The sequence below is a fragment of the Neoarius graeffei genome, chromosome 2 (assembly GCF_027579695.1).
Source record: "Neoarius graeffei isolate fNeoGra1 chromosome 2, fNeoGra1.pri, whole genome shotgun sequence".
In the NCBI taxonomy this organism is placed as follows: Eukaryota; Metazoa; Chordata; class Actinopteri; order Siluriformes; family Ariidae; genus Neoarius; species Neoarius graeffei.
In genome coordinates, this window is record NC_083570.1 from 101,413,510 (window position 1) to 101,439,389 (window position 25,880).

General features: G+C 40.8%; 1 protein-coding gene across 3 annotated transcripts in view; it reads left to right on the plus strand.

Annotated features, from left to right (window-relative positions):
- Positions 1 to 25,880, plus strand: part of LOC132882073 (sodium bicarbonate cotransporter 3-like) — a 118,942-nt gene that overhangs the window by 54,572 nt on the left and 38,490 nt on the right. For all 3 annotated transcript variants that reach the window (XM_060915303.1, XM_060915301.1, XM_060915302.1), the window contains exons 9-10: positions 1,407 to 1,564; positions 20,733 to 20,820. In XM_060915303.1, the coding sequence (XP_060771286.1) occupies positions 1,407 to 1,564; positions 20,733 to 20,820 (246 nt within the window). The remainder of the gene's footprint in view (positions 1 to 1,406; positions 1,565 to 20,732; positions 20,821 to 25,880) is intronic.

Sequence of the window (25,880 nt, forward strand, 5' to 3'; positions counted from 1 at the left end):
CAAACAAACAAACAGTTTTTCTTGTGGGGACCAGCGAAATATTCCTAACTGTCAGATATTCCTGTCCCTGTGGGCCTTTTTTTTTCCTCCATGAAGATGCTTAAAAAAACCCCCACCAGCACTTGAATGTAAACACTTTTTTTTTTTGCCTAGGATGTGTTTTATGTCTTGCTCTGAGGTACTGTTCATTGTTTCAGACAAGACCACACTGTGTGTGTTCACTGGAATTTTCCACCAAGTAAATCCTTCTTTACTTAATCATGTCCTCTGTTTATGGCTCCACAAAATATCCGTAATGTCTAAAACCACACATTATTCACTACAAAGTGTTTCATTAAGACAATTTCCCCAACGTATCATTCATATCTGAAAGTCAGGGGTAGAAAATACTTCACTGATGTTACTATAGCATATTAAATATTATTTTGATGTATTTATACTTATACTTGAGTTCTTGAAATTGAAATGCTGTACTTTTACTGAATTACTTACATATTAATTTCCATGAAAATGTTCTTTTACTCTCAGGGAGGGAGGGAGGGGTGGCATACTCTTGCTCACCTGTCAATTGCAGCGATACGAGCTAATCATGGGTGTCTGTGATAGCACTTTCCTCTGACTGTATTACACCATCCCTGATGTTCCATAAGCAGTCACATGCCTTGAAGGAAGCATTTGATAGCCTTCGCCTTCCCTGGTCGTGTGACTGGGGAGAGCTACCCGGTGGGCAGAAATTGGCTATGACTAAATGAGGGAGAAAATTGTGGGAAAAAAAAATCCTGAAAAAGTGTCAAGTCAAAGTCCCTCTCATGTCAGGACCTGGTCTTCCCAGGCAGCCTCCCATTCCAGTACTAACAAGGCCCTTAAACACATCAGTTTGCTGATCTCCGTTTCCGTAGCCCCCGGCCTTTCGCTTATACAGCTAGGGTTAGAGTGGGGTGCTGGTCTTCTGGTAACCACGAGAGTTTGACTCCCCAGTCACATCTATATTGCAGTGAGCCTTGCTAGACAGCAGTAGGTGCCATTTTTATGATGGTCTTTGGTATGACCCAACTGTGAGTAGAACTCGCAATCTCTCGATCAAGAGGCGGACATACGTATTAACCACTAGGCCAACTTGCGGGCCCAAAAAAGTGTATCGTCACATAATTCACCAGGATATCAATTTAACGATCTGTAATTTGACATTTCCTGCAAATATTTAAGTGTATCCGCAATCTTCAATTTTGTGTTTTTTTTTCTTTGTGTGTCTCATTGGCAGGTGATCCAGCAATAATAAATGTGCATATGGTGTAGAATACTCTTGTTTGTGTTCCCTAACATTCCTTTCAGGAATGAAAACTAGGCTGTCCAGTTAAAGAAATAAGAAGAATCCTCTCTTACTCTTTCATATTACCTTCTCTTAGGTGGACATGAACTTCATGAAGAAGATCCCTCCAGGGGCAGAGGCCTCGAACGTGCTGGTAGGTGAAGTGGATTTCCTGGAGAAACCCATCATCGCCTTTGTTCGTCTCTCTCCTGCTGTACTGCTCACAGGACTCACGGAAGTGCCTGTGCCAACCAGGTAATGCCAACATGTAGGAATTTTAAATGAGGAATATACATAAAACTGTAATATGAATGATGGAAGGTAGTATAATTCACAAAATAGATTTACAACATGTCATCCAAGCTCGACTGCATTTAGAAAGTGATTTATGTAGACGTGTTAGTTAAGTACAGAATAAAACAGTCTGCGCTGGGCAGCGATAGGAAAATAATCCGTGACTGGGTGGTGTGATGCAGCCTGACGTGTAGTGGTTACTGTTACTGTTACCACCACGAAGTTGATCACTTTCCTTCCTTAATGTCATATACTTTTAAAGTTATTGGAATATCAGCAAAAGAAGTTAATTCCTTTTATCACTTGGTTATAGCAGCTATAAACAGTCACTGTCTCACTTTTTTATCTCAGTCATGAAATTAATAATAATGGGTAATATTTGCAGCTTGTCATGTTACTGAGAAACCAGGACATGTGAAGTTCTTTGTCCAGAAGACTTTCTTGTAGCGGAAAACTTACTACTTCTGACACTGGAGACTTGTTCTATCAATGTTAAATAAATATCTCGTTCATAGACCACATCATTATTAGATATACTGTATATTTAATAGTTATTCCACGAAATCGAGTCATACATGAGCTGACAGCTGACGAGGCGCGTAGCACCGAGTTGGCTATAAGCCATGTACGACGAGATTGAGTGGAATAACTGTCTTATTCTATCCACATTCACTGGATTTTGAGAAACATGGAATTTTTATTTCACAAATTCGATAAATAAAAACTTTATACAAAACATCCAACAAAATAATTTCCGCTTAGAATGTAAACAAACCGGCGAAATGACAGGAGCAATTTGTGAAAAATGCAATAATAATAATTCTTGAAAAATAAAAAAAGATATGTTCTTACCATCAAATACTTTTATTCCATATTGTGTTGCTTTTTTGTATTTTTGGGGGATTTCTTCTTCTTCTTCTTTCGGGTTTTTTTTGGCGGTTGGCAAACCAACTTAAAGGTGCATTACCGCCACTGACTGGGCTGGAGTGTGTTTCACTTCAGGAGATTTTGGAGGGAAAAAAAACCCTATATTCTTTTAGCTATTTCTGTTTCTTTTAAATACCTGATAACAATTTTTGTGGTTTTGTTTTCAAATAGAGTTTAGTTTTTATTTAGTCATCGGTTGGTTCAGCAACATGCGCCGCCATTTAGTTTTTCTCTACCCATGGTATATGAGCTGATATCCTAGTAGTAGAGTAGCCAATCAGAGCACGCAATTACTCATATCCAGTGAATGTGGATAGTGTGTCTGTGTATGTATGTATGTATGTATGTATGTATGTATGTGTATATATATATATATATATATATATATATATATATATATATATATATATATATATATAAAATGTATGTGTGTGTGTACTGGCTAAAAGCAGAGCTCCTGATGAGTAAAAAGCAAATTAAAAATAAGTGCTGGATTAAAAAACAACCTATCTTATGTAAATAAAGATACAAATTTCATTGTCCAGTGGTCAAGTCTTCATGAGATACATTGCCTTGCACTTATGATTGGGTTCCCTGTGGCGGTACATTGTTTGTACATATGTACATATGTATGTAGGAATGTTGTATGCTTGCAAAAGCCATCAAAAATCTGGCTGATGTTCCCTTAAGTATGGAGCTCCGCTGTCAATGATGATATCACTTCGTCAGTGGCTTGTTGATAACAAATTATCATTGCATCTCAGTAAAATGGAATTGGTGTTGTTGGTAGCAGCTATCGTATAAAAGAACAATCTGTTATGAATGTAAGGTGTAATGGATATCCCATTCAGGCCAAATCTACTGTAAAATATCTTGGGGTTGAACTGGATCGGACTCTATCTAGTAGTTTCATGGCAAACAAGCTGATAAAAAAGATCAACACTCGTGTAAAGTTTATGGTTCGAATAAGGAAGTATCTGGACTTATCAACTGCTAAACTTGTTGTGTCCTTGCTGGTTCTATGTCATCTTGATTATGGCTCATGTGCATGGTATTCAGGTTTGTTAAAATTGCTAAAGGAAAAACTGAAAATATGTCAAGACAAATTAATCAGACTTCTCCTAAATCTTGATTCTACGTCAGATATAACTGTTAATCATTTTAAAACTCTTCAGTGGCTTCTTGTGGAGTACAGAGTTTCCTACAAGAAAGTACTTCATGTCAAAAAGGTTGTTTCTGGTGAGAATCCTTCTTATTTATGTAACAATATTATGTATGCCAGGTTCATACATTCTCATGCCACAAGATCTAGCAGTTCTTCTCTCATTTTACCTCATGTTCATAACATTTTTGGTAAATGTAGTTTTTTATATACTGCCATCATTGAGTGGGATAAGCTAGGTTCTGATGTACAAAAGATCAACAGTTTTAAATATGTGTGCAAAAAAGTTTTATTTGATAATTATCTGTATCGGAGGACATTTTTGTTCATTTTTCTTAATATTACCTTTTATCCCCTGCCCAAACAAAGTTTGGTGGGGAATATAGAAATGGGTTCCATCTGTTTGGTCATATTTTCGTTTCTGGGCCATATCTTTAAAACTACTGAAGATATCTTCATGAAACTTTGTGTACATATCAAGCAACATGTGAACTGGTCGGCGGCATGGTGGTGTAGTGGTTAGCGCTGTCGCCTCACAGCAAGAAGGTCCGGGTTCGAGCCCCGTGGCCGGCGAGGGCCTTTCTGTGTGGAGTTTGCATGTTCTCCCCGTGTCCGTGTGGGTTTCCTCCGGGTGCTCCGGTTTCCCCCACAGTCCAAAGACATGCAGGTTAGGTTAACTGGTGACTCTAAATTGACCGTAGGTGTGAATGTGAGTGTGAATGGTTGTCTGTGTCTATGTGTCAGCCCTGTGATGACCTGGTGACTTGTCCAGGGTGTACCCCGCCTTTCGCCCGTAGTCAGCTGGGATAGGCTCCAGCTTGCCTGCAACCCTGTAGAACAGGATAAAGCGGCTAGAGATGATGAGATGAGATGTGAACTGGTACCTTTTGCTATTTTGGATTTTTTTTTTATTTTTACATAAAAAATAGATTTTGACTTAGTTTTTAAGGGCAATGTTTGTTTCCAGAGCATATATCCAAAACTATTCATGATATGGATTTGAAAAATGGTATACATGTTAACAAGGTGATGTACCGGTAGATGTACCTTTTCATACTAAGAAATTTGAGAAATTTTAATTTTTCATGTTTCCATGGAGGGCGGTACGGTGGTGCAGTGGTTAGCGCTGTTGCCTCACAGCAAGAAGGTCCGGGTTCGAGCCCAGCGGCCGGCGAGGGCCTTTCTGTGCGGAGTTTGCATGTTCTCCCCATGTCCGCGTGGGTTTCCTCTGGGTGCTCCGGTTTCCCCCACAGTCCAAAGACATGCAGGTTAGGTTAACTGGTGACTCTAAGTTGACTGTAGGTGTGAATGTGAGTGTGAATGGTTGTCTGTGTCTATGTGTCAGCCCTGTGATGACCTGGCGACTTGTCCAGGGTGTACCCCGCCTCTCGCCCGTAGTCAGCTGGGATAGGCTCCAGCTTGCCTGCGACCCTGTAGAACAGGATAAAGCCGTTAGAGATAATGAGATGAATGAGATGAGATGTTTCCATGGAAACAATTTCAGACTTAGTCTCTGAGGTTAGTCTTAGGGGTAGGTTTTGTTTCTGGAGCAGAACTTGAAAACGATGAGTGGTACGGTCTTGAAAGCTTGTATATGTGCTGATTAAGTAATGTATATGTTCCTTTTGATATTAAGAAATGTGAGAAATTTAAATTTTTTAGCTCACCTGGACCAAAGGTCTGGTGGGTTTATGCCATGGGCTGCTGAGGTCAGTGTAAAGAGGTAGGGTTGATTTCCTGCAGCAGAACTTGAAAAATGTGACAAATAATATCTTGAGACTTGGTATATAGTTGGTATATAGGGTGGGGGATATAGATGACTCTGTCGTCTTGTTTTTTAATATACTATGTTTAGTTTCATTAAGTCATCATTGTATTTTTTTATTGTTTGCTGTATTTTTAATTCTTTGTACACCCTGGTTATTTTATTTCCACTACACAGAGGACCTCAATGGAAGTAAGTCCCCTGTTGGACTTTTTTGAGTAATCCTCAGTATAATATACTGTATTCACCATCGTATACTTTACAATTTGTGAGTTGATGTATCTAATGTACTCTGATTTTTTTATACCTGTTATGGCTGTGGTGTTGGGGGTATGTTTTTTTTTTTTTGTCTCTCTCCAGGTAGCACCCTCCACCGTTGCTGTGAGTGGTTAGCTGCGCCGGTGCTTAAAGGTCATAGGCAATGGTCGGAGGTGAAACATAGAATATCAACTTTATTGTCTAGAAGAACGACCCCAAAAGCAAATTCAATCTTCCTGGTGTCTAATTTGCAACCTAAAATTGAATAAAATGGTTAAAATATACTGTTTTGCCCAATTTCCGAAGGTTTTTTTTTACATCTCACTTATGCGCACTTTCACCACCAGGGGACAGTCGTTGTGACGTCATTCAAGCCAAACGGAGTGGGAGCAGTTCTGTGTTTACTTGCGAACCAAGCACACGTGTACAGACTTTGTTCATAAGAGGCTGTGTAAAATGTCTGAAAATCGCCGAACAGAAATTCGCCGCGATCCGCGCTAACTTATTTTAATTATTACTTATTAACAATACTTCTTGGGACCAGAAGAAAATTACAGAGGGTTTTTTTAACATATAAAGTTTCAAATGTGCCTAAAGTTAAAACCGTTGCCTATGAGCTTTAATTGTTCACTGGAAGCAGCTGTTTTAAAAGACCTGGGGAAACCTATTTTATTATTCTATGGCATTGACTAGCCTGTGTTAGACATTTATTGATTGATTGATAGATTGATTGCTTTATTCTGAACAGTAAAGAAGATATAAAAAAACAAAAATAAAAAATGCAATAATCAAAACATCGTCATAAACAAACAGAATAACATAGCCGCAAGGCAGTAACAATGATGTTCAGAAAGGATTAGGAAGAAGTAAATAACTTATCAAATCCTAACCCTCTATACCACCACTAATCAAAAGTCACTTTCCGCCATAATAAACTATATATACAAAAGAAAACAAAAGCAACAACAAAAAAGAAAACATACCAAGACATACCAATCAAATCATATATACAGATATTTGTTATGCATATATACACACATACAATACATATATACAGTACATACATATACACATACCTATAACTATACATATATCCATATGTACACAGACACCATAATATCATAATTATGCATCTTATGCATATATATTATATACAATTATGCATATATATATATATATATATATATATATATATATATATATATATATATATATATATATATATATATATCGATCGGGTGGGGAGAAAAAAGTGATACCCCTGTTTAATCAAGAATAACTCAAAAACTAGGCTATGCATACAAACTAAATTTGGTACAGGTCATGAGCAGCTAGTTTTAGTCAAGTGGTGAAATTTTCAGCCAAAAATATTCATTAACGCAGGAATAATGAGGAAATACAAAATTCAGGTAAAAAAATGCAATGCCAGACGTTCTTATTGTGTCATCCAGTGCATCTACCAGTGCGTCTGCTGCCTGATGACGTAACGTCTGCGCGTGGCAGTCCCTATAACCTAAACATTCTGAACAGCCTGGTTTTGGAGCATTTGATTTTGTAAAGCCCTTGAGAGAAGTCATGGTTTTGAGTGAAGAAGATAAAGCTATTGTTAAGGCCTGTGTGGAAGAGAAAGGCTGGGGTGCTAAGCGGCTAATAAAGGAGTTCACTCTTAACAGGTGGATTAAAAGAATTAAAGAAACTGGTTCCACAGATAGGAAGCCAGGCAGTGGACGACCTCGAACAGCTACAACTGATGATAACAAGGCCCGAGTTGAGGAGCTCATCGCATCCCAGGAGGACCAGCCAGGGTCACATAAATCTCAAAGACAAATTGCGCACGATTTAAACATCAGTCGTACTTCTGTTAGAACCATTACCAAGGAACTTAATTTGAAACCATTCAAGAGAATCAGGGTTTCAAGACGTGATACTAACGTGAAACAGAAGCGAAAGACTCGCAGCCGGAATTTAAACGACAGGTATTCAGCCAAGGATGTAAGACGGATGGTGTTTACGGATGAAAAGGATTTTACGTACGAAGTTGCACGCAATAGACAGAACGATAGGCTTTATGGAAGAAAGAAGAATGACATTCCTCCCACAAGACTCTACCATGAAACTTCAAGGTTTACCAAGAAAGTCATGGTGTCAGCTGGTGTGTCTTGGAATGGAAGAACTAACATCCACTTTATCAATACGAACAAAGTGAAGGTGAACTCTCAATCTTACATGCAGCTGTTGGAAAACGGACTTCTGCCGGATTGCAGACAACTCTATCCACACGACACGTACATTTTTCAGCAGGATGGGGCCACCTCGCATACAAGCCGCGTTACCCAGGAATACCTAGAACACTCCAATGTTCATAAAAAAGGATGAGTGGCCCCCACAGTCACCTGACTTGAATCCAATGGACTACAGTGTTTGGGATTCGTTATCCGAAAAAGTTTATGCCGGAAGGACAGAAAAGTTCACAGAACAGGAACTGAAGGACAAGATAATAGAAAAGTGGGATGAAATATCAGTTGCTGAAATTCGAAAGTCCATATCTTCCTGGAAAAAGAGACATTGATTGGTTGATTCCGAGGATGGAGGCCATATCGACCATCTTCTCGATTAAAGCCGTGGTAAGTAAATAATAAGTCAACGTCTGGCATTGCATTTTTTTACCTGAATTTTGTATTTCTTCATTATTCCTGTGTTAATGAATATTTTTGGCTGAAAATTTCACCACTTGACTAAAACTAGCTGCTCATAACATGTACCAAATTTAGTTTGTATGCATAGCCTAGTTTTTCTTGATTAAACAGGGGTATCACTTTTTTCTGCCCACCCGATATATATATATATATATATATATATATATATATATATATATATATATATATATATACAGTGGTGCTTGAAAGTTTGTGAACCCTTTAGAATTTTCTATATTTCTGCATAAATATGACCTAAAACATCATCGGATTTTCACACAAGTCCTAAAGGTAGATAAAGAGAACCCAGTTAAACAAATGAGACAAAAATATTATACTTGGTCATTTATTTATTGAGGAAAATGATCCAATATTACATACCTGTGAGTGGCAAAAGTATGTGAACCTCTAGGATTAGCAGTTAATTTGAAGGTGAAATTAGAGTCAGGTGTTTTCAATCAATGGGATGACAATCAGGTGTGAGTGGGCACCCTGTTTTATTTAAAGAACAAGGCTCTATCAAAGTCTGATCTTCACAACACATGTTTGTGGAAGTGTATCATGGCACGAACAAAGGAGATTTCTGAGGACCTCAGAAAAAGTGTTGCTGATGCTCATCAGGCTGGAAAACATTACAAAACCATCTCTAAAGAGTTTGGACTCCACCAATCCACAGACAGACAGACAGACAGACAGACAGACAGACTGTGTACAAATGGAGGAAACTCAAGACCATTGTTACCCTCCCCAGGAGTGGGCGACCAACAAAGATCACTCCAAGAGCAAGGCATGTAATAGTCGGCGAGGTCACAAAGGACCCCAGGGTAACTTCTAAGCAACTGAAGGCCTCTCTCACATTGGCTAATGTTAATGTTCCTGAGTCCACCATCAGGAAAACACTGAACAACAATGGTGTGCATGGCAGGGCTGCAAGGAGAAAGCCACTGCTCTCCAAAAAGAACATTTCTGCTTGTCTACAGTCTGTTAAAGATCATGTGGACAAGCCAGAAGGCTATTGGACAAATGTTTTGTGGACGGATGAGACCAAAATAGAATTTTTGATTTAAATGAGAAGCGTTATGTTTGGAGAAAGGAAAACACTGCATTCCAGCATAAGAACCTTATCCCATCTGTGAAACATGGTGGTGGTAGTATCATGGTTTGGGCCTGTTTTGCTGCATCTGGGCAAGGATGGCTTGCCATCATTGATGGAACAATGAATTCTGAATTATACCAGTGAATTCTAAAGGAAAATGTCAGGACATCTGTCCATGAACTGAATCTCAAGAGAAGGTGGGCCATGCAGCAAGACAACGGCCCTAAGCACACAAGTCGTTCTACCAAAGAATGGTTAAAGAAGAATAAAGTTAATGTTTTGGAATGGCCAAGTCAAAGTCCTGATTTTAATCTAATCAAAATGTTGTGGAAGGACCTGAAGCGAGCAGTTCATGTGAGGAAAACCACCAACATCCCAGAGTTGAAGCTGTTCTGTATGGAGGAATGGGCTAAAATTCCTCCAAGCTGGTGTGCAGGACTGATCAACAGTTACCGGAAACGTTTAGTTGCAGTTATCGCTGCACAAGGGGGTCACACAAGATACTGAAAGCAAAGGTTCACATACTTTTGCCACTCACAGATATGTAATATTGGATCATTTTCTTCAATAAATAAACGAGCAAGTATAATATTTCTGTCTCATTTGTTTAACTGGGTTCTCTTTCTCTACTTTTAGGACTTGTGTGAAAATCCGATGATGTTTTAGGTCATATTTATGCAGAAATATAGAAAATTCTAAAGGGTTCACAAACTTTCAAGCACCACTGTATATATAAGGGGGAAGTCATGGCCTAATGGTTAAACAGCTTTAGGACCAAAAGTTTGCTGGTTTGATTCCCCAGACAAGCAGGATTGACTTAAGTGCCCTTGAGCAAGGCACCTAACCCCCAACCGCTCCAGCAAGAGTGGTGGCGTACCTTGTGTCTGATTAGCCAAAGAAAAACTGATGATGTGATCATCAGTTCGGGCATTGAACCCGACCAACTGAATATATATATATACACACACATACATTTTATATAATATATATATCCATATGGGGCGGCACGGTGGTGTAGTGGTTAGCGCTGTTGCCTCACAGCAAGAAGGTCCGGGTTCGAGCCCCATGGCCGGCGAGGGCCTTTCTGTGCAGAGTTTGCATGTCCTCCCCGTGTCTGCATGGGTTTCCTCCGGGTGCTCCGGTTTCCCCCACAGTCCAAAGACATGCAGGTTAGGTTAACTGGTGACTCTAAATTGACCGTAGGTGTGAATGTGAGTGTGAATGGTTGTCTGTGTCTATGTGTCAGCCCTGTGATGACCTGGCGACTTGTCCAGGGTGTACCCTGCCTTTCGCCCGTAGTCAGCTGGGATAGGCTCCAGCTTGCCTGCGACCCTGTAAACCAGGATAAAGCGGCTAGAGATAATGAGATGAGATGAGATATATCCATACGTACCCATACCCACATATATACACTTGTATTATCAATAGAATATTATTGTAATTCCTCCTCCCTATGCCTCATAAAGATCTGTTCCTTATACCATTTTTTGAACTGGTTTATAGTTGTACATTTCATGAGCTCCACATTCAAACTGTTCCATAGGTTTACTCCACAAATAGAAATACTGAACATTTTTAACGTTGTCCTAGCACTGTGAATTTTAAATTTCAATTCCCCCCTAAAATTATAGTCCCCCTCTCTATCCGAGAACATTGTTTGAATATTCCTTGGTACTTTATAATTCCTTACTTTGTACATTACTAAGGCAGTTTTATATTCTATAATATCCCTGAATGTTAAACATTTTGAATTTAAGAATAGTGAATTAGTATGATCTCGGTAACCAGCACTATGAATTATTCTCATAGCTTTTTTTTGAAGTATAGTTATTGCATGAAGTGAACATTTATATGTATTTCCCCACACCACTGAGCAGTAATTTAAGTATGGTAAAACCAGGGAACAGTAAAGAATGTGGAGTGAATTATAGTCCAGGACGTGCTTAGCTTTACTCAACACAGATATGCTTCTTGATAGTTTAATTAGTATGTATTTTATATGTGATTTCCAATTAATTCTATCATCTATTATTACCCCAAGAAATTTATTATTAGAAACTCTTTCAATATCAACACCATCTACCTGTACATTTATTGCCTTATTTATTTTATAATTATTAAATGACATGATTTTTGTTTTAGACAGATTTAATGATAATTTATTTCGATCAAACCAACTTTTTAACCTGCACAGTTCTGAAGAGATTATGTTTTCTAACTCATGTAAATTTGTTCCAGAACAAAACATATTTGTGTCATCTGCAAATAATACCATCTTAAATATCTTAGATACATTGCACATCCCAGCTGACTACGGGTGAAAGGCGGGGTACACCCTGGACAAGTCACCAGGTCATCACAGGGCTGACACATAGACACAGACAACCATTCACGGTCAATTTAGAGTCACCAGTTAACCTAACCTGCATGTCTTTGGACTGTGGGGGAAACCGGAGCACCAGGAGGAAACCTACTCGGACACAGGGAGAACATGCAAACTCCACACAGAAAGGCCCTCGCCGGCCACGGGGCTCGAACCCGGACCTTCTTGCTGTGAGGCAACAGCGCTAACCACTACACCACCGTGCCGCCCCAGCTATAGTTACTGATTTCTTCAGTTGATTCCATTAGTGCCATCTCTGTTGATCTATTTGCTCTAAATCCATATTGACTATCACTGAGTAGTTTGTATTTTTCAATGAATTTATCTAATCTGTTATTGAATAGTTTTTCAAGAATTTTGGAGAATTGAGGAAGTAAAGAAACAGATCTGTAATTTGTGAAGTTGTGTTTGTCCCCAGATTTATACAATGGAATTACTTTTGCTATTTTCATATTGCATATTGGTCTGTCACATTTCTTTTACAATTACAGTCATAAATTGTAAAAACTGGTAGATGATCACTGATATCATTGATTAGTATTCCACTTATGTTATTATCTATATCATTGGTAAATATATTATCTATTAAGGTAGCACTATGGTCAGTAATTCTGGTGGGTCTGGTAATTTTTGGGTGGAGACTCATACTGTACATGGTATTAATAAATTGCTCAGTCATACTGTACTTATTAGGGTTCAACAAATCAATATTAGTATCCCCACAAATGAAGATAACTTTTTTATTATCTACTGTAAATGTCTTTTCTACCCAATCCTTAAACGCCTTTATACTAGTTTCTGGCGCTCTATATATACAGCTAATGAATACATTTCTACTTTTTCAATATTAATTTAGATTGTTAAACATTCTAATAAGTTATCAGTCACCGTTGTCATGCCATCTATTAGCTTATAATTCAAATTACAGTCCACATACACCGCCACTCCTCCACCACCTTTATTTTTCCTGTTTATATAATTAAATTCATATCCAGCCAGTTTGAAATCCACTCCTTTCTTCATGTCAAACCAGGTCTCCGATATGGCAATTATGTTGAATGGATGAGTAAACTGACTTAAGTATTTCTTGAGGTGTTTGAAGTTAGCGTACATGCTTCTGCTGTTGAAGTGTATTATTGATAATTTTCCCACAGCCTCAGTGGACTGATTGTACTGCTCGTCTGTGTAATAGTGGCAATTGTCCTTAATGGTTGAGAAAAAGTTATTGTCTGGGTCTGTGTCATTATCTGTATCCAGTAGTTTATAGTCAGTGAATTCATGTGGTTTCAGTTCCAGGTTTTCATAATCAACAAGCATTTGTGTTAGCCGAGTAGTGTTCCAAGTAATGGGTGAAAGTTATTTCGGTGTGTGTCATGGTTGAGTTTGGTGTAGTATCACGTCGGTATTAATTACCATACAGTCCCGATAGCCATCACTGGTATTTGTCCAAGTCCTCGATGTTTCGTATGACCAGAACTCTAGCCTCCTCCGGTGTACCGTTCAGCTTAATGAATACTTTGCAGTTGGTGATCCATGTACCGTAGATTGAATTTTATTTTCTTTCTTCAGATGTCATGCTTTTCTGGCAATGTCAGCATTGCGTTTTGTCAGGTGCTCGTCGAGGTAGACGTTTGTACCTTTCAGTTTCCTTCCTTGTTTCAGCAATGCAGCTTTATGTTTCTGATTGATGAATCTCATGATGATGGCAGTGCTTTCCTTGTCTCTCCTGGGTAGAATGTGGCAGGCCTCGACGTTGCTGCAATCAATATCGATTCCCTTTGAGTGTAGGAATGTCGACAATTGTTGCTCCATGGAGTTGCTGCCCAGTTCATCAGATTATCCCTCCCTTGTCACTGCTTTTGCATATGACTGGGGTTTAATCTGAATCCCAGTGACGATGATGTCGTTCATCCTGGTATACTGTTCTAGTTCAGCAACTCTGCTTTCCAGGTGGGCGAGATGCTGGTCCTTCTTGGCGTTCTGTAGCCTGAGCGACTTCACTTCCGTCACCAGGTCCATGATGGTTTTCTGTTGTTGTTTAATAACAGAAACTTCTTCCGCCAGAAAGTCGAGTGACTTTTTAAGGTCCTCGCCTTCCTCGGCTGTAAAGTTCTTTTTTTGGTGGCATAATTCACCAATAAAGCCATCCAATTAGTTCAAATGTTTGGAGAGTCGTTTCCTCACCTCACTGCCTTTCCGAGGTTTTCGGCCAGAGGAAGTGACGTCCTCTGCAGCTCCCTCGGATTAGGTAGGTGAGTGTCCAGCTCGGCTGTACCAGCCTCTCCATCCGGCACTCTTTTATTATTTTGCCTTTCTTATTTTCGGGGTAAATCCTGGGCGGAGATAAGTTCTCCAGCGGGGGTAGGCATTTCAGGGCTTCGGTCGCTGATGTTAAGCCTTTCAAGTTGCCTCGAACCCGGCACGCTCCAGAAGATAGGTAGGTATAGTGTGGGTTAGGTAGGATCTGGTGTGAGTTTTACTTCTGTAAGGCTGAGTTTGGTAGTTGCCTATTATGTCTATGAACTCTAATATCAATATTACTGCGTTTGCCTAGGTGACAGTGGAAGCCTCTATATCAATAAGGTGTTGTTAGAAGCTATGTTGTTAGTTTTGTTAGGTTTGGTCTACGTACGGTTAATTTACTTGTTTTTGGTGAGTATGGCAACATTTTCTGCTGCAGAAACTCTGATCCATGCTTTCATTACATCCAGGATTGACTACTGCAACAGCATTCTTCACAGCTCATCAACCAAAGTCCTAAATAAACTTCAGTACATTCAAAACTCTGCTGCTCGCTTGCTCACTCACTCCTGTTCCCATGATCACATCACCCCGGTTCTTCAGAAACTCCACTGGCTTCCTGTCACTCAACAGATCCAATTAAAAGTTCTCCTTTTCGCCTTCAAAGCTCTCCATAACCAGGCCCCCTCCTATCTTACCGACCTGCTCCATCTTCATGCTCCTTCCTGCAGCCTCTGTTCCTCTGATGCAAAACTCCTGTCTGTACCATGCAGGACCAAGCACCGGACCTGGGGCAATAGAGCCTTCTCCATTGCTGCCCCCTCCCTCTGGAATTCCCTAACTATCAATATTCAAATCCCTCCTTAAAACCCATCTCTTTCAAATTGCTTTTAATTTATGATTAACACCTATGTCTTATAAGTGGTTAGCGCTGTCGCCTCACAGCAAGAAGGTCCGTGTTTGAGCCCCGTGTCGGCGTGGGTTTCCTCCAGGTGCTCCGGTTTCCCCCACAGTCCAAAGACATGCAGGTTAGGTTAACTGGTGACTCTAAATTGACCGTAGGTGTGAATGGTTGTCTGTGTCTATGTGTCAGCCCTGTGATGACCTGGCGACTTGTCCAGGGTGTACCCCGCCTTTCGCCTGTAGTCAGCTGGGATAGGCTCCAGCTTGCCTGCGACCCTGTAGAACAGGATAAAGCAGCTAGAGATAATGAGATGAGATGAGACTATGTCTTATAACTTTTTATTGCATTGATTTTATGACTTTTCTCTCCTTAGTTAAGTGCCTCTGACTCTTATTTTATTGTTCTTATGTTCTCTTATGATTTTTCTTGATTATGATTCTTTTACTGATTATTTTATGCTTGTTAAATGTCTTTGAGTATCATGAAAAGCGCTCTACAAATAAAATGTATTATTATTATTATTATTATTTAATTTGAAGGAGTTTGTGGTTAATCCCACTCTGAATCAGCTTGATGAATGTCAGAAAATTGACTTGTGTATAATTGCCGAGCATTATGATATTCCTTTTTCGACTTCCCTTGTTAAAAGAGAACTAAAAGCTGCTGTGTTAAATGGGTTGAAGGAAAAAAGGTATCTTCACCTCACAGGACGGTTCGGTGGCTGGGACTGTGGCAGCAATGTCCGCAGGGAAGGGCCGCATTGGTATGGTGGAGCCCTCGGGTGAAATCTTTGTTGATATTTAGTTGGGACAAGTGACCGAGTTGCAGCCTGTTACCCACACTCCTGGTTTAGAGGAGAGTGAGGTGGAAGGAAAGTTCACTTTGCCGCAGTTTGATCCTCTCTCTGTGGGCTCGTCTTCTGGCTCTAGGCTAGATGCGCGATTAAAAGTGCGTCTAGCTTGTCTTCAATTGGAGACACAGGAAAAGTTGCTGGTTTTCATTGAGGTTAAGTATCTGTTGGAAAATGGTTTAGCCAAACCCAGTTGCAGTCCTTAGAGTTCCCATTGTTTGCTGGTTCCTAAGTCTGATGGCACCCATCGTTTCTGCACAGATTTCCGTAAGGTTAACACAGTTACGGTACCAGATTCCTTCCCATTGCCTCACATGGAGGACTTCATTGACAGCATTAGCCCAGCAGTGCTCATTACTAAACTTCATCTGCTCAAAGGATACTGGCAGGTTCCTTTATCACCCAGAGCCTCTGACATTTCCGCGTTTGTGACACCCGACCATTTCCTGCAATACACAGTTATGGCATTTGGCATGAGAAACGTGCCTGCCACCTTTCAGTGCCTGATGCATCTGGTGTTGGGGAATATTCCCTGCTGTAATGTCTACCTTGACAATGTTGTAGTGTATTCAAATAGCTGGGCAGACCATATCGCCAGTCTGAATTTGGTGCTCCAGCGGCTTGCCGAGGCCTCGTTAACCCTTAATCTTGCCAAGTGTGAGTTTGCTAAGGCCACTGTCACTTACCTGGGGAAACAGGTTGGTCATGGGCAGGTCCATCCAGTAGATGCTACAGTCACAGCTGTGCTGTCCTATCCAGTTCCCACTATCAGATGTGAACTCTTGTCATTTTCTTGGCATGATTGGCTACTACAGATGTTTCTGTAAAAACTTCTCTGTTGTGGTTGCTCCTCTCACCAAACTGTGTAGTTCTGCAGTTTCTTTTGATTGGAATGATGATTGTCAACATGCCTTTGATGTTGCTAAGTCTCTCCTCTGTAGCGCTCCAGTACTGGCTGCACCTAACTTCTCTCTTCCTTTCAAACTAGAAGTTGATGCTAGTGCCTCTGGAACTGGGGCTGTATTACTACAAGATAGGGATGGTGGTGTATGCCATCCTGTATGCTACTTCTCGGTCAAGTTCAAACGTCATCAGCTGAACTACTCCACTACTGAAAAAGAAACCTTAGCCATGCTACTCGCCCTTCAACACTTCGAAGTGTATGTTGGCTCCAGTTCTTCTCCAGTAATTGTATATACTGATCATAACCCCCTTGTCTTCTTGGCCCAGATCTACAACCATAACCAGCGGTTGATGTGTTGGGCTGTGCTGGCACAAGGCTACAACATTCAGATCAGGCATAAAAAAGGGACACAATGTTGTGGCTGATGCACTGTCCCGTGGGTAAGAGGGTCCAATTGAAAAAAAAAATGGAATGGTGTACACATTGTCATTATGTAATGTAATTTGTATTTGTATGCCATGTGTATTTTAGCAAACTACCCGTTCGCTCTTATGGGGTGGGGTGTTATGGCTGTGGTGTTGGGGGTGTGTCTTTTTTTTGTCTCTCTCCAGGTACCACCCTCCACCATTGCTGCGAGTGGTTAGCTGTGCCGGCGCTTAATTGTTCACCGGAAGCGGCTGTTTTAAAAGACCTGGGGAAACCTATGGACAGGGGCATTGGCCAGACAGCAGTGTGGATGCTGTGTGCGTGCGTGCGCAATTTAACCCTGTATTACAGAGATCACTCTGTGTGTGTTTTTTGGTGTTGTCGGATTACAGCAGTTATGCTGTGTGGATAACTGAAATCTGATTTCTGGTAACAGCGATTATGCTGTGTGTGTGTATGTGTGTGTGTGTGTGTGTGTGTGTGCGTGTTAATAGTGGTGACGCGGTGCGCCTAGGTGCGCAACCTTGACTTCATAGGGAGTGGTTCTGGGTTTTGCTTTCTGTTTTGTTGTGCCCCTTTATTTTTTTGTTTTATAAATAAACTCGGGCGGCACGGTGGTGTAGTGGTTAGCGCTGTCGCCTCACAGCAAGAAGGTCCTGGGTTCGAGCCCCGGGGCCGGCGAGGGCCTTTCTGTGTGGAGTTTGCATGTTCTCCCCGTGTCCGCGTGGGTTTCCTCCGGGTGCTCCGGTTTCCCCCACAGTCCAAAGACATGCAGGTTAGGTTGACTGGTGACTCTAAATTGACCGTAGGTGTGAATGTGAGTGTGAATGGTTGTTTGTGTCTATGTGTCAGCCCTGTGATGACCTGGCGACTTGTCCAGGGTGTACCCTGCCTTTCGCCCGTAGTCAGCTGGGATAGGCTCCAGCTTGCCTGCGACCCTGTAGAAGGATAAAGCGGCTAGAGATAATGAGATGAGATAAATAAACTCACTCACTCACATATTTCCATTTCCCCTCTATTTTTTTCTTCTTCTTTTCTCGGTTGATGTACTTTGTTACCTCCCCCATTCCCTGGACTTAATCCTCGGGATGTAACAATACCAAATAAACAATACAAAACAAGCGTTGCCAGGCAGCACTTATTTTATACTTATATGTTGATAATGGTAATATTTCTCAATCATCAGCTGTCAGGTTATCTCATCTCATCTCATCATCTCTAGCCGCTTTATCCTTCTACAGGGTCGCAGGCGAGCTGGAGCCTATCCCAGCTGACTACGGGCGAAAGGCGGGGTACACCCTGGACAAGTCGCCAGGTCATCACAGGGCTGACACATAGACACAGACAACCATTCACACTCACACCTACGGTCAATTTAGAGTCACCAGTTAACCTAACCTGCATGTCTTTGGACTATGGGGGAAACCGGAGCACCCGGAGGAAACCCACGCGGACATGGGGAGAACATGCAAACTCCACACAGAAAGGCCCTCGCCGGCCCTGGGGCTCGAACCCAGGACCTTCTTGCTGTGAGGCGACAGCGCTAACCACTACACCACCGTGCCGCCCCTGTCAGGTTATAGTCCTATGAAAATCCATGACCTTCAGTTTGACATTTCAAAGTCATTCAAGGTCAAAGGTCATGGTGTCAAATGAAAGCCCATATGGCACTTCCTATAAGTTGATAATGGTAAATATCTGTCTACCATCAACCGTTTTCAAGTTACAGCCCTCTGAAAATCCGTGACCATGAGTTTGACCTTTCAGGGTCACTCAAGGTCAAAGATCATGGTGCCAAATGAAAGGCCATATGGGAGTTCCTATATGCTCATAATAGTAAACATTTGTCTATCGGCAACCGTTTTTGAGTTACAATGGAAAATGTTATTTTCACTGAAAGGTTGATCTTTCCGGTGACCTTGACCTTCACCTTGACCCGATTACACCCAAAATTTAATCAGGTAGTCTACGGACCATTGCCCACCTACCCTGAAAATTTGAAGTCAATTGGTGCAACCATCTAGATGCTAGATTGTTAACAGACAAACAAACAAACAAAAACAAGGTCAAAGGTCATGGTACCAAATGAAAGCCCATATATGACTTCCTATATGTTGATAATGATAAACATCTCTAATTGTTTTCGAGTTATAATGGAAAATATACAAATTTTCGCAATGACCTTGACCCCCAACTGCTAAGAAAACTATGAGAGATATCCCATCATGTAGCATATCAATAGAAGCAGAATTGACAGGTGAACATTTTGGAATTGGTTTGAAGTAAATATGATGAATATGAAGGAAGATACCACAAAAAAAAAAACCTAAAAATGATTTTGACCTTTTTGGTGACCTTGACTGGATGAACCTCAAAATGTTGGTGGTTCTATTTGAGATCAATGCCCATCCATCCTGAAAGTTTCATGAACATTGGTCTAGCCGTTTTCCCGTAATGTTGCTAACAAAAAACAACAACAAAGAAACCCCACTGAAAACAATACTTCACCCCCTGGTGGACTCAGTCCTGGGTGAGGTAACAAATGGCCCTTTTCCACTACCCTTTTTCAGCTCACTTCAGCTCGCTTCAGCTCACGCCTGACACGGCTCGTGTTTCGACTACCAAAAAACAGCACGACTCAGCTCGCTTCAGCCCTGCTTAGCCCCTAAAACTCGCACCGTTTTGGAGTGGGGCTGAAGCGAGCCAAACCGTGCCGAGTGAGGCTGGGGGCGTGAGCAGACACTCCCCTGTGCACTGATTGGTGAGGAGGAGTGTCCTCACACGCCCACACACGCCCCGCGAGCACGCTGGGATCTGTAAACACCGCAAACCCGGAAGAAGGAGAATTACGAATTACGAGAATTATGAAGCCTTATGCGCCTCGCCTCATCTATACGCTCTTGCCAGTATCTGTTGGCGTTGTCGGTGACAACAAGCCACAGCACCAAGACCAGCAACACTAATGACTCCATGTCCTCCATGTTTATTGTTTACTATTCGGGTCGTGAGACTACCGCTTAAAAGCTCACTGATGTCACTGTTTGCGCTGCTTAACGACATCACGTGACGTCCACCCACTTTCGCTAACTCCACCCAATGTGTCCACCCACTTCCAGCCAGCACGGTTCAGCACGGTTGTAGTCGAAATGCAACTCCAACAGCCCCACTCAGCTCGACTCAGCACAGCACGGCTCAGCCCGACTCAGCCGCGTTTGTAGTGGAAAAGCGGCAAAAGTATATTAAATTCGTTGTGAATGAGCTGTTACTATAGAAACAATAAAGTATAAGAATGGACATAATATAAAGTGCTGATTTGCTTGGCAGCTCATGAAAAAAAAATCTTTGACACCTTTTGACCAATGAGAATTGAGCATTCAGTACCACTGTGCTAGAATGTGTCTTTAACATACATTGTTTACATACTTTAATATTATTTACTACTCAGTATAACCTCTCATGAGATTCTCTCTCTGTGTGTGCGTGTATATGCGTGTGTGTGTGTGTGTGTGTGGGTCAGATTCCTCTTTCTCTTACTAGGACCATATGGAAAAAGTCCTCAATACCATGAGATCGGACGCTCCATGGCCACTCTAATGACAGATGAGGTAAAACGTTCACTAATGGACCAGAACTTAGTTACACAGAGTAGATTAAAGGAACATGGATTCCTGTGATCATCCTCAGGGGTCCTCTGAAATGAAATCAATGTTCCAGTAATAACATAACTACACAGGTATGCACAACAAACACACAAACTCTGACTTGAGTCTTAGCATATTTTAAGATTTTAAAATCACAAGTTGTTTATAATTAATAATAATAAGTCAATTTCTGAGTGTCAAGATTACGTCCAAATACAAATGACAGTACAAGGCAGGTATGAATGCAGCTGAGACAAAAATGCATTTTAAAACGCCACTTAAGGAAGTTGGAGATGGATTTGAGCCAGACGTTGATGTAGAAGTGTAACTTATAGATGGAAGGAAAAACAAATTAACCTCAGTCCAAAATTCGATGATACGATATAGATTTACAAGTTTGTAGTCTTGCTCGAATCGGAAAGAAAACTGATTGAGAGCCAATACACCTTTTGGCATGTGGGTTTGTGAGACAGAGGCGTAATTAATCTTAGGAGGCATGTGGAAACAGTATGCTAAATGAAATTGGTGCATGATTTGTACAATTAAATTAATCAATGCGATGCATTTTGCAAGACAGCACTAAAAACAAAGATGGTACAGTAGTCAGAATTTGTCATGATTTTATGTTTATTGGCATTATGAGCAGGCATAAGAATTAAAATACCTTTAACAGTTTGACTGAAAATTGTTCAAATAAAATGCTGGGACAAGAAGAGCTGAAAAATGACATCTTACCCTATAAAACTAGATCTATGCTCCTTTTTCACCTCTTGCAAGAACCCTCCAGGACATTACACACCAGAGCTGGTTTATAGCTTTCAAACTGGAATGGGGGAAAAATGCATGATCCTGATTGGTTAAAACTGTTTCTGAGTAATCAGAAGGAATGTGATTAAACAAACTATCGAAGGCTTTCGTTTGACATTTAAGGAGGAATTGTAACACTGACCTCAGTGACTTTCTCTGAACCTCATTTCAGAGCAGTTACTGTGCAAACCAATGTTAATTGAGCTGTATATAATAATCTGCACTGTATGTGTGTTATGCTAACCATCTACAAATATGCATTTGGGAACTATCATCTGTCAGAGGTGGACAGTAACGAAGTACATTTACTTGAGTGCTGTACTTAAGTACACTTTTTGAGTATCTGTACTTTACTTGGGTATTTTTTTTTTGGAAACTTATGACTTTAACTTCACTATATTTAAAAGACAAATATACTTTTCACTCCACTACATTTCTATCAAGGTCCTCGTTACTCATTATTCTGAAGTGGCTTTGAAAGTGGATGTTTTTCTTTTCTAAAACGCAATTGATTTTTCACAGGTGACTCTGAGACAGCCGATCAGTAATCACTAGGGTCACGTCATGTCCATAGACTGTATAAAATCAAGTTCAGTGATTTCTCAGCAGCATTATTTAACACGATCAGTTGATGGCAGAATGGAAGGAAGCGGTTCTTCTGGAAAATACATACACTCATGGCCATACCTAGAACCCATGTTTCAGTTTTCTGAAAGGAATAAAGAGTCGTTTTGTTTTAAATGTTTGCTTTGTTTGCTGAAAACGAACCACATCACAGGCTACAAAAACTCGCCATCCAACCTGTGGAAGCATACTGAGGTATATAAACGTTTTATTCCAAGAGAAAGCTTGCAATGAAGTTGTCTGTGCTTTTAGAGCTAGCAATAACATTGCAATAGCTATGCAGTCTGGTTAGTCAAATGACCTTCTACGGATTTGCCTGCCAAGTTGCCGCAGCCTTGTCCACGGGTAATGTTAACACATGGCTAGTTAACTTGGACACCATTAGTTAGCATGTAAACACAGAGTTACGCTAAAATAAATAACAGTAACTTATCTGATGTCCTTTCAGAAATGTGTTTTATCGTAATCTTGCCAAATAAACAGAATGTAGAAATCTTTCTTTTCTAGTAATGTTAGCTACCCAATATGATTTCGAGTTTGAAAAGAGTTTGCTAGCATGTCAGGTGGAGTTTCACTGACAAGCTAGCTTAACGTTAAACCACCATGATGGCACAGCATGCATTCATTTTGTGAATTCACAAAATAATCCAGTTTGTCACTTCAGAGGCATGAAGTATTATAAGCCTTGTGACAATAATACAACAATGTGTTGACAGAAAATGTACTTTTAATGCTCATGTATTTTTAAAAGCAAGTACTTCAGTACTTTAACTTAAGTAAAAATTTGACTGGACAACTTTCACTTGTATTGGAGTAACATTTAACCAGTGGGATCTGTACTTTGAATTAAGTAATGAAGTTGGGTACTTTGTCCACCTCTGACTATCATAAAATATTTTAAGGGGTGTTAGAAAGAATTTTTTTTTTTTTGCTTGTCAAATGCACCATTTGTGAAACTTGTGAAATGTTACAGGAAAATAGTGTTTTAGTGAAATATTCATCTGCATGTTGTATGAAAAAAAAAATGTGGAGTAGTGTCATTTCTGTGTACTTCAGTTTGTTACTCTGTGCTAGCATGGAGATTACCTGTACGTGCTACTGAAACTGGAAACTGTGCCAAATAATGTCAAGACCTTGAGTGGATAAGTTAGTAACTGCATCTAGGGGTCAAGAAAATCCAGAAGAGGGCAACTTGTAAACAAAATAGAAACTTCACGTGTTTTCCCCTCAAATTAAAGTCATCATTGTACAGGATATATCATTTTTTTTTTTTAAATACATACCTGGTTTAGAATGTAATGTTTAGATTTGGGGAAGCCATGGCCAAATGATTAGAGATAACAGTTTTGGGGCCCAAAGGTCATTGGTTTGATTTCCTGAACCACTGGTGGACTGGATCAAGTGCCCTTGAACAAGGCACATAACCCCCAACTACTCTGGCAAGTGTGGTGCCATACCTTATGTCTGATTAGCCAAAGAAAAACTGATGATCTGATTATCAGTTCGAGCAAGAACCTGGCCATAACATAACAGCAGATTGCAACGTCTACTTTTAAAAAAGCATCATACAGTGGTGCTTGAAAGTTTGTGAACCCTTTAGAATTTTCTATATTTCTGCATAAATATAATCTAAAACAACATTGGATTTTCACACAAGGCCTAAAAGTAGATAAAAAGAACCCAGTTAAACAAATGAGACAAAAATATTAAACTTGGTCATTTATTTATTGAGGAAAATGATCCAATATTACATACCTGTGAGTGGCAAAAGTATGTGAACCTCTTGGATTAGCAGTTAATTTGAAGGTGAAATTAGAATCAGGTGTTTTCAATCAGTGGGATGACAATCAGGTGTGAGTGGGCACCCTGCTTTATTTAAAGAACAGGGATCTATCAAAGTCTGATCTTCACAACACATGCTTGTGGAAGTGTATCATGGCACGAACAAAGGAGATTTCTGAGGACCTCAGAAAAAGCATTGTTGATGCTCATCAGGCTGGAAAAGGTTACAAAACCATCTCTAAAGAGTTTGGACTCCACCAATCCACAGTCAGACAGATTGTGTACAAATGGAGGAAATTCAAGACCATTGTTACCCTCCCCAGGAGTGGTCGACCAACAAAGATCACTCCAAGAGCAAGGCATGTAATAGTTGGTGAGGTCACAAAGGACCCCAGGGTAACTTCTAAGCAAATGAAGGCCTCTCTCACATTGGCTAATGTTAATGTTCATGAGTCCACCATCAGGAGAACACTGAACAACAATGGTGTGCATGGCAGAGTTACAAGGAGAAAGCCACTGCTCTCCAAAAAGAACATTGCTGCTCGTCTGCAGTTTGTTAAAGATCACATGGACAAGCCAGAAGGCTACTGGAAAAATGTTTTGTGGATGGATGAGACCAAAATAGAACTTTTTGGTTTAAATGAGAAGTGTTATGTTTGGACAAAGGAAAACACTGCATTCCAGCATAAGAACCTTATCCCATCTGTGAAACATGGTGGTGGTAGTATCATGGTTTGGGCCTGTTTTGCTGCATCTGGGCCAGGACAGCTTGCCATCATTGATGGAACAATGAATTCTGAATTATACCAGCGAATTCTAAATGAAAATATGTCAGGACATCTGTCCATGAACTGAATCTCAAGAGAAGGTGGGTCATGCAGCAAGACAACGACCCTAAGGTCAAGTTTACATTAGACCATATCTGTCTCGTTTTCTTCGCGGATGCACTGTCCGTTTACATTAAAACGCCTGGAAACGCCGGGAAACGGGAATCCGCCAGGGTCCACGTATTCAATCCAGATCGTGTCTGGTCCGGTGCTGTGTAAACATTGAGAATACGCGGATACGCTGTGCTGAGCTCTAGCTGGCGTCATCATTGGACAACGTCACTGTGACATCCACCTTCCTGATTTGCTGGCGTTGGTCATGTGACACGACTGCTGAAAAACGGCGTGGACTTCCGCCTTGTATCACCTTTCATTAAAGAGTATAAAAGTATGAAAATACTGCACATACTGATGCAAATACTGCCCATTGTGTAGTTATAATTGTCTTTAGGCTTGCCATCCTTCCACTTGCAAGTGGTAAGTGACGCGCATACCCGGCATGCACTGAGATCACACACACAGCGGCTCAGTCCCAAATCACTGCTCGTGCGCTTCACTCACGCGCTCTGTGAGCTGCTCAGGGCCGGAGTGCGCACCCTCCAGAGGGCACTCGCTGTTCAGGGCGGAGTGATTTGGAGCGCAGGATGCCTGCGGAGCCGAGCGTATCCGTGTATTGGCGTTGCTGTGTGCACGCTAATCATTTTAAAAACGTTAATCTGATGATCCGCTGATACGGTCTAATGTAAACCCCACCTAAGCACACAAGTCGTTGTACCAAAGAATGGTTAAAGAAGAATAAAGTTAATGTTTTGGAATGGCCAAGTCAAAGTCCTGACCTTAATCCAATCTAAAAGTTGTGGAAGGACCTGAAGCGAGCAGTTCATGTGAGGAAACCCACCAACATCCCAGAGTTGAAGCTGTTCTGTATGGAGGAATGGGCTAAAATTCCTCCAAGCCGGTGTGCAGGACTGATCAGCAGTTACC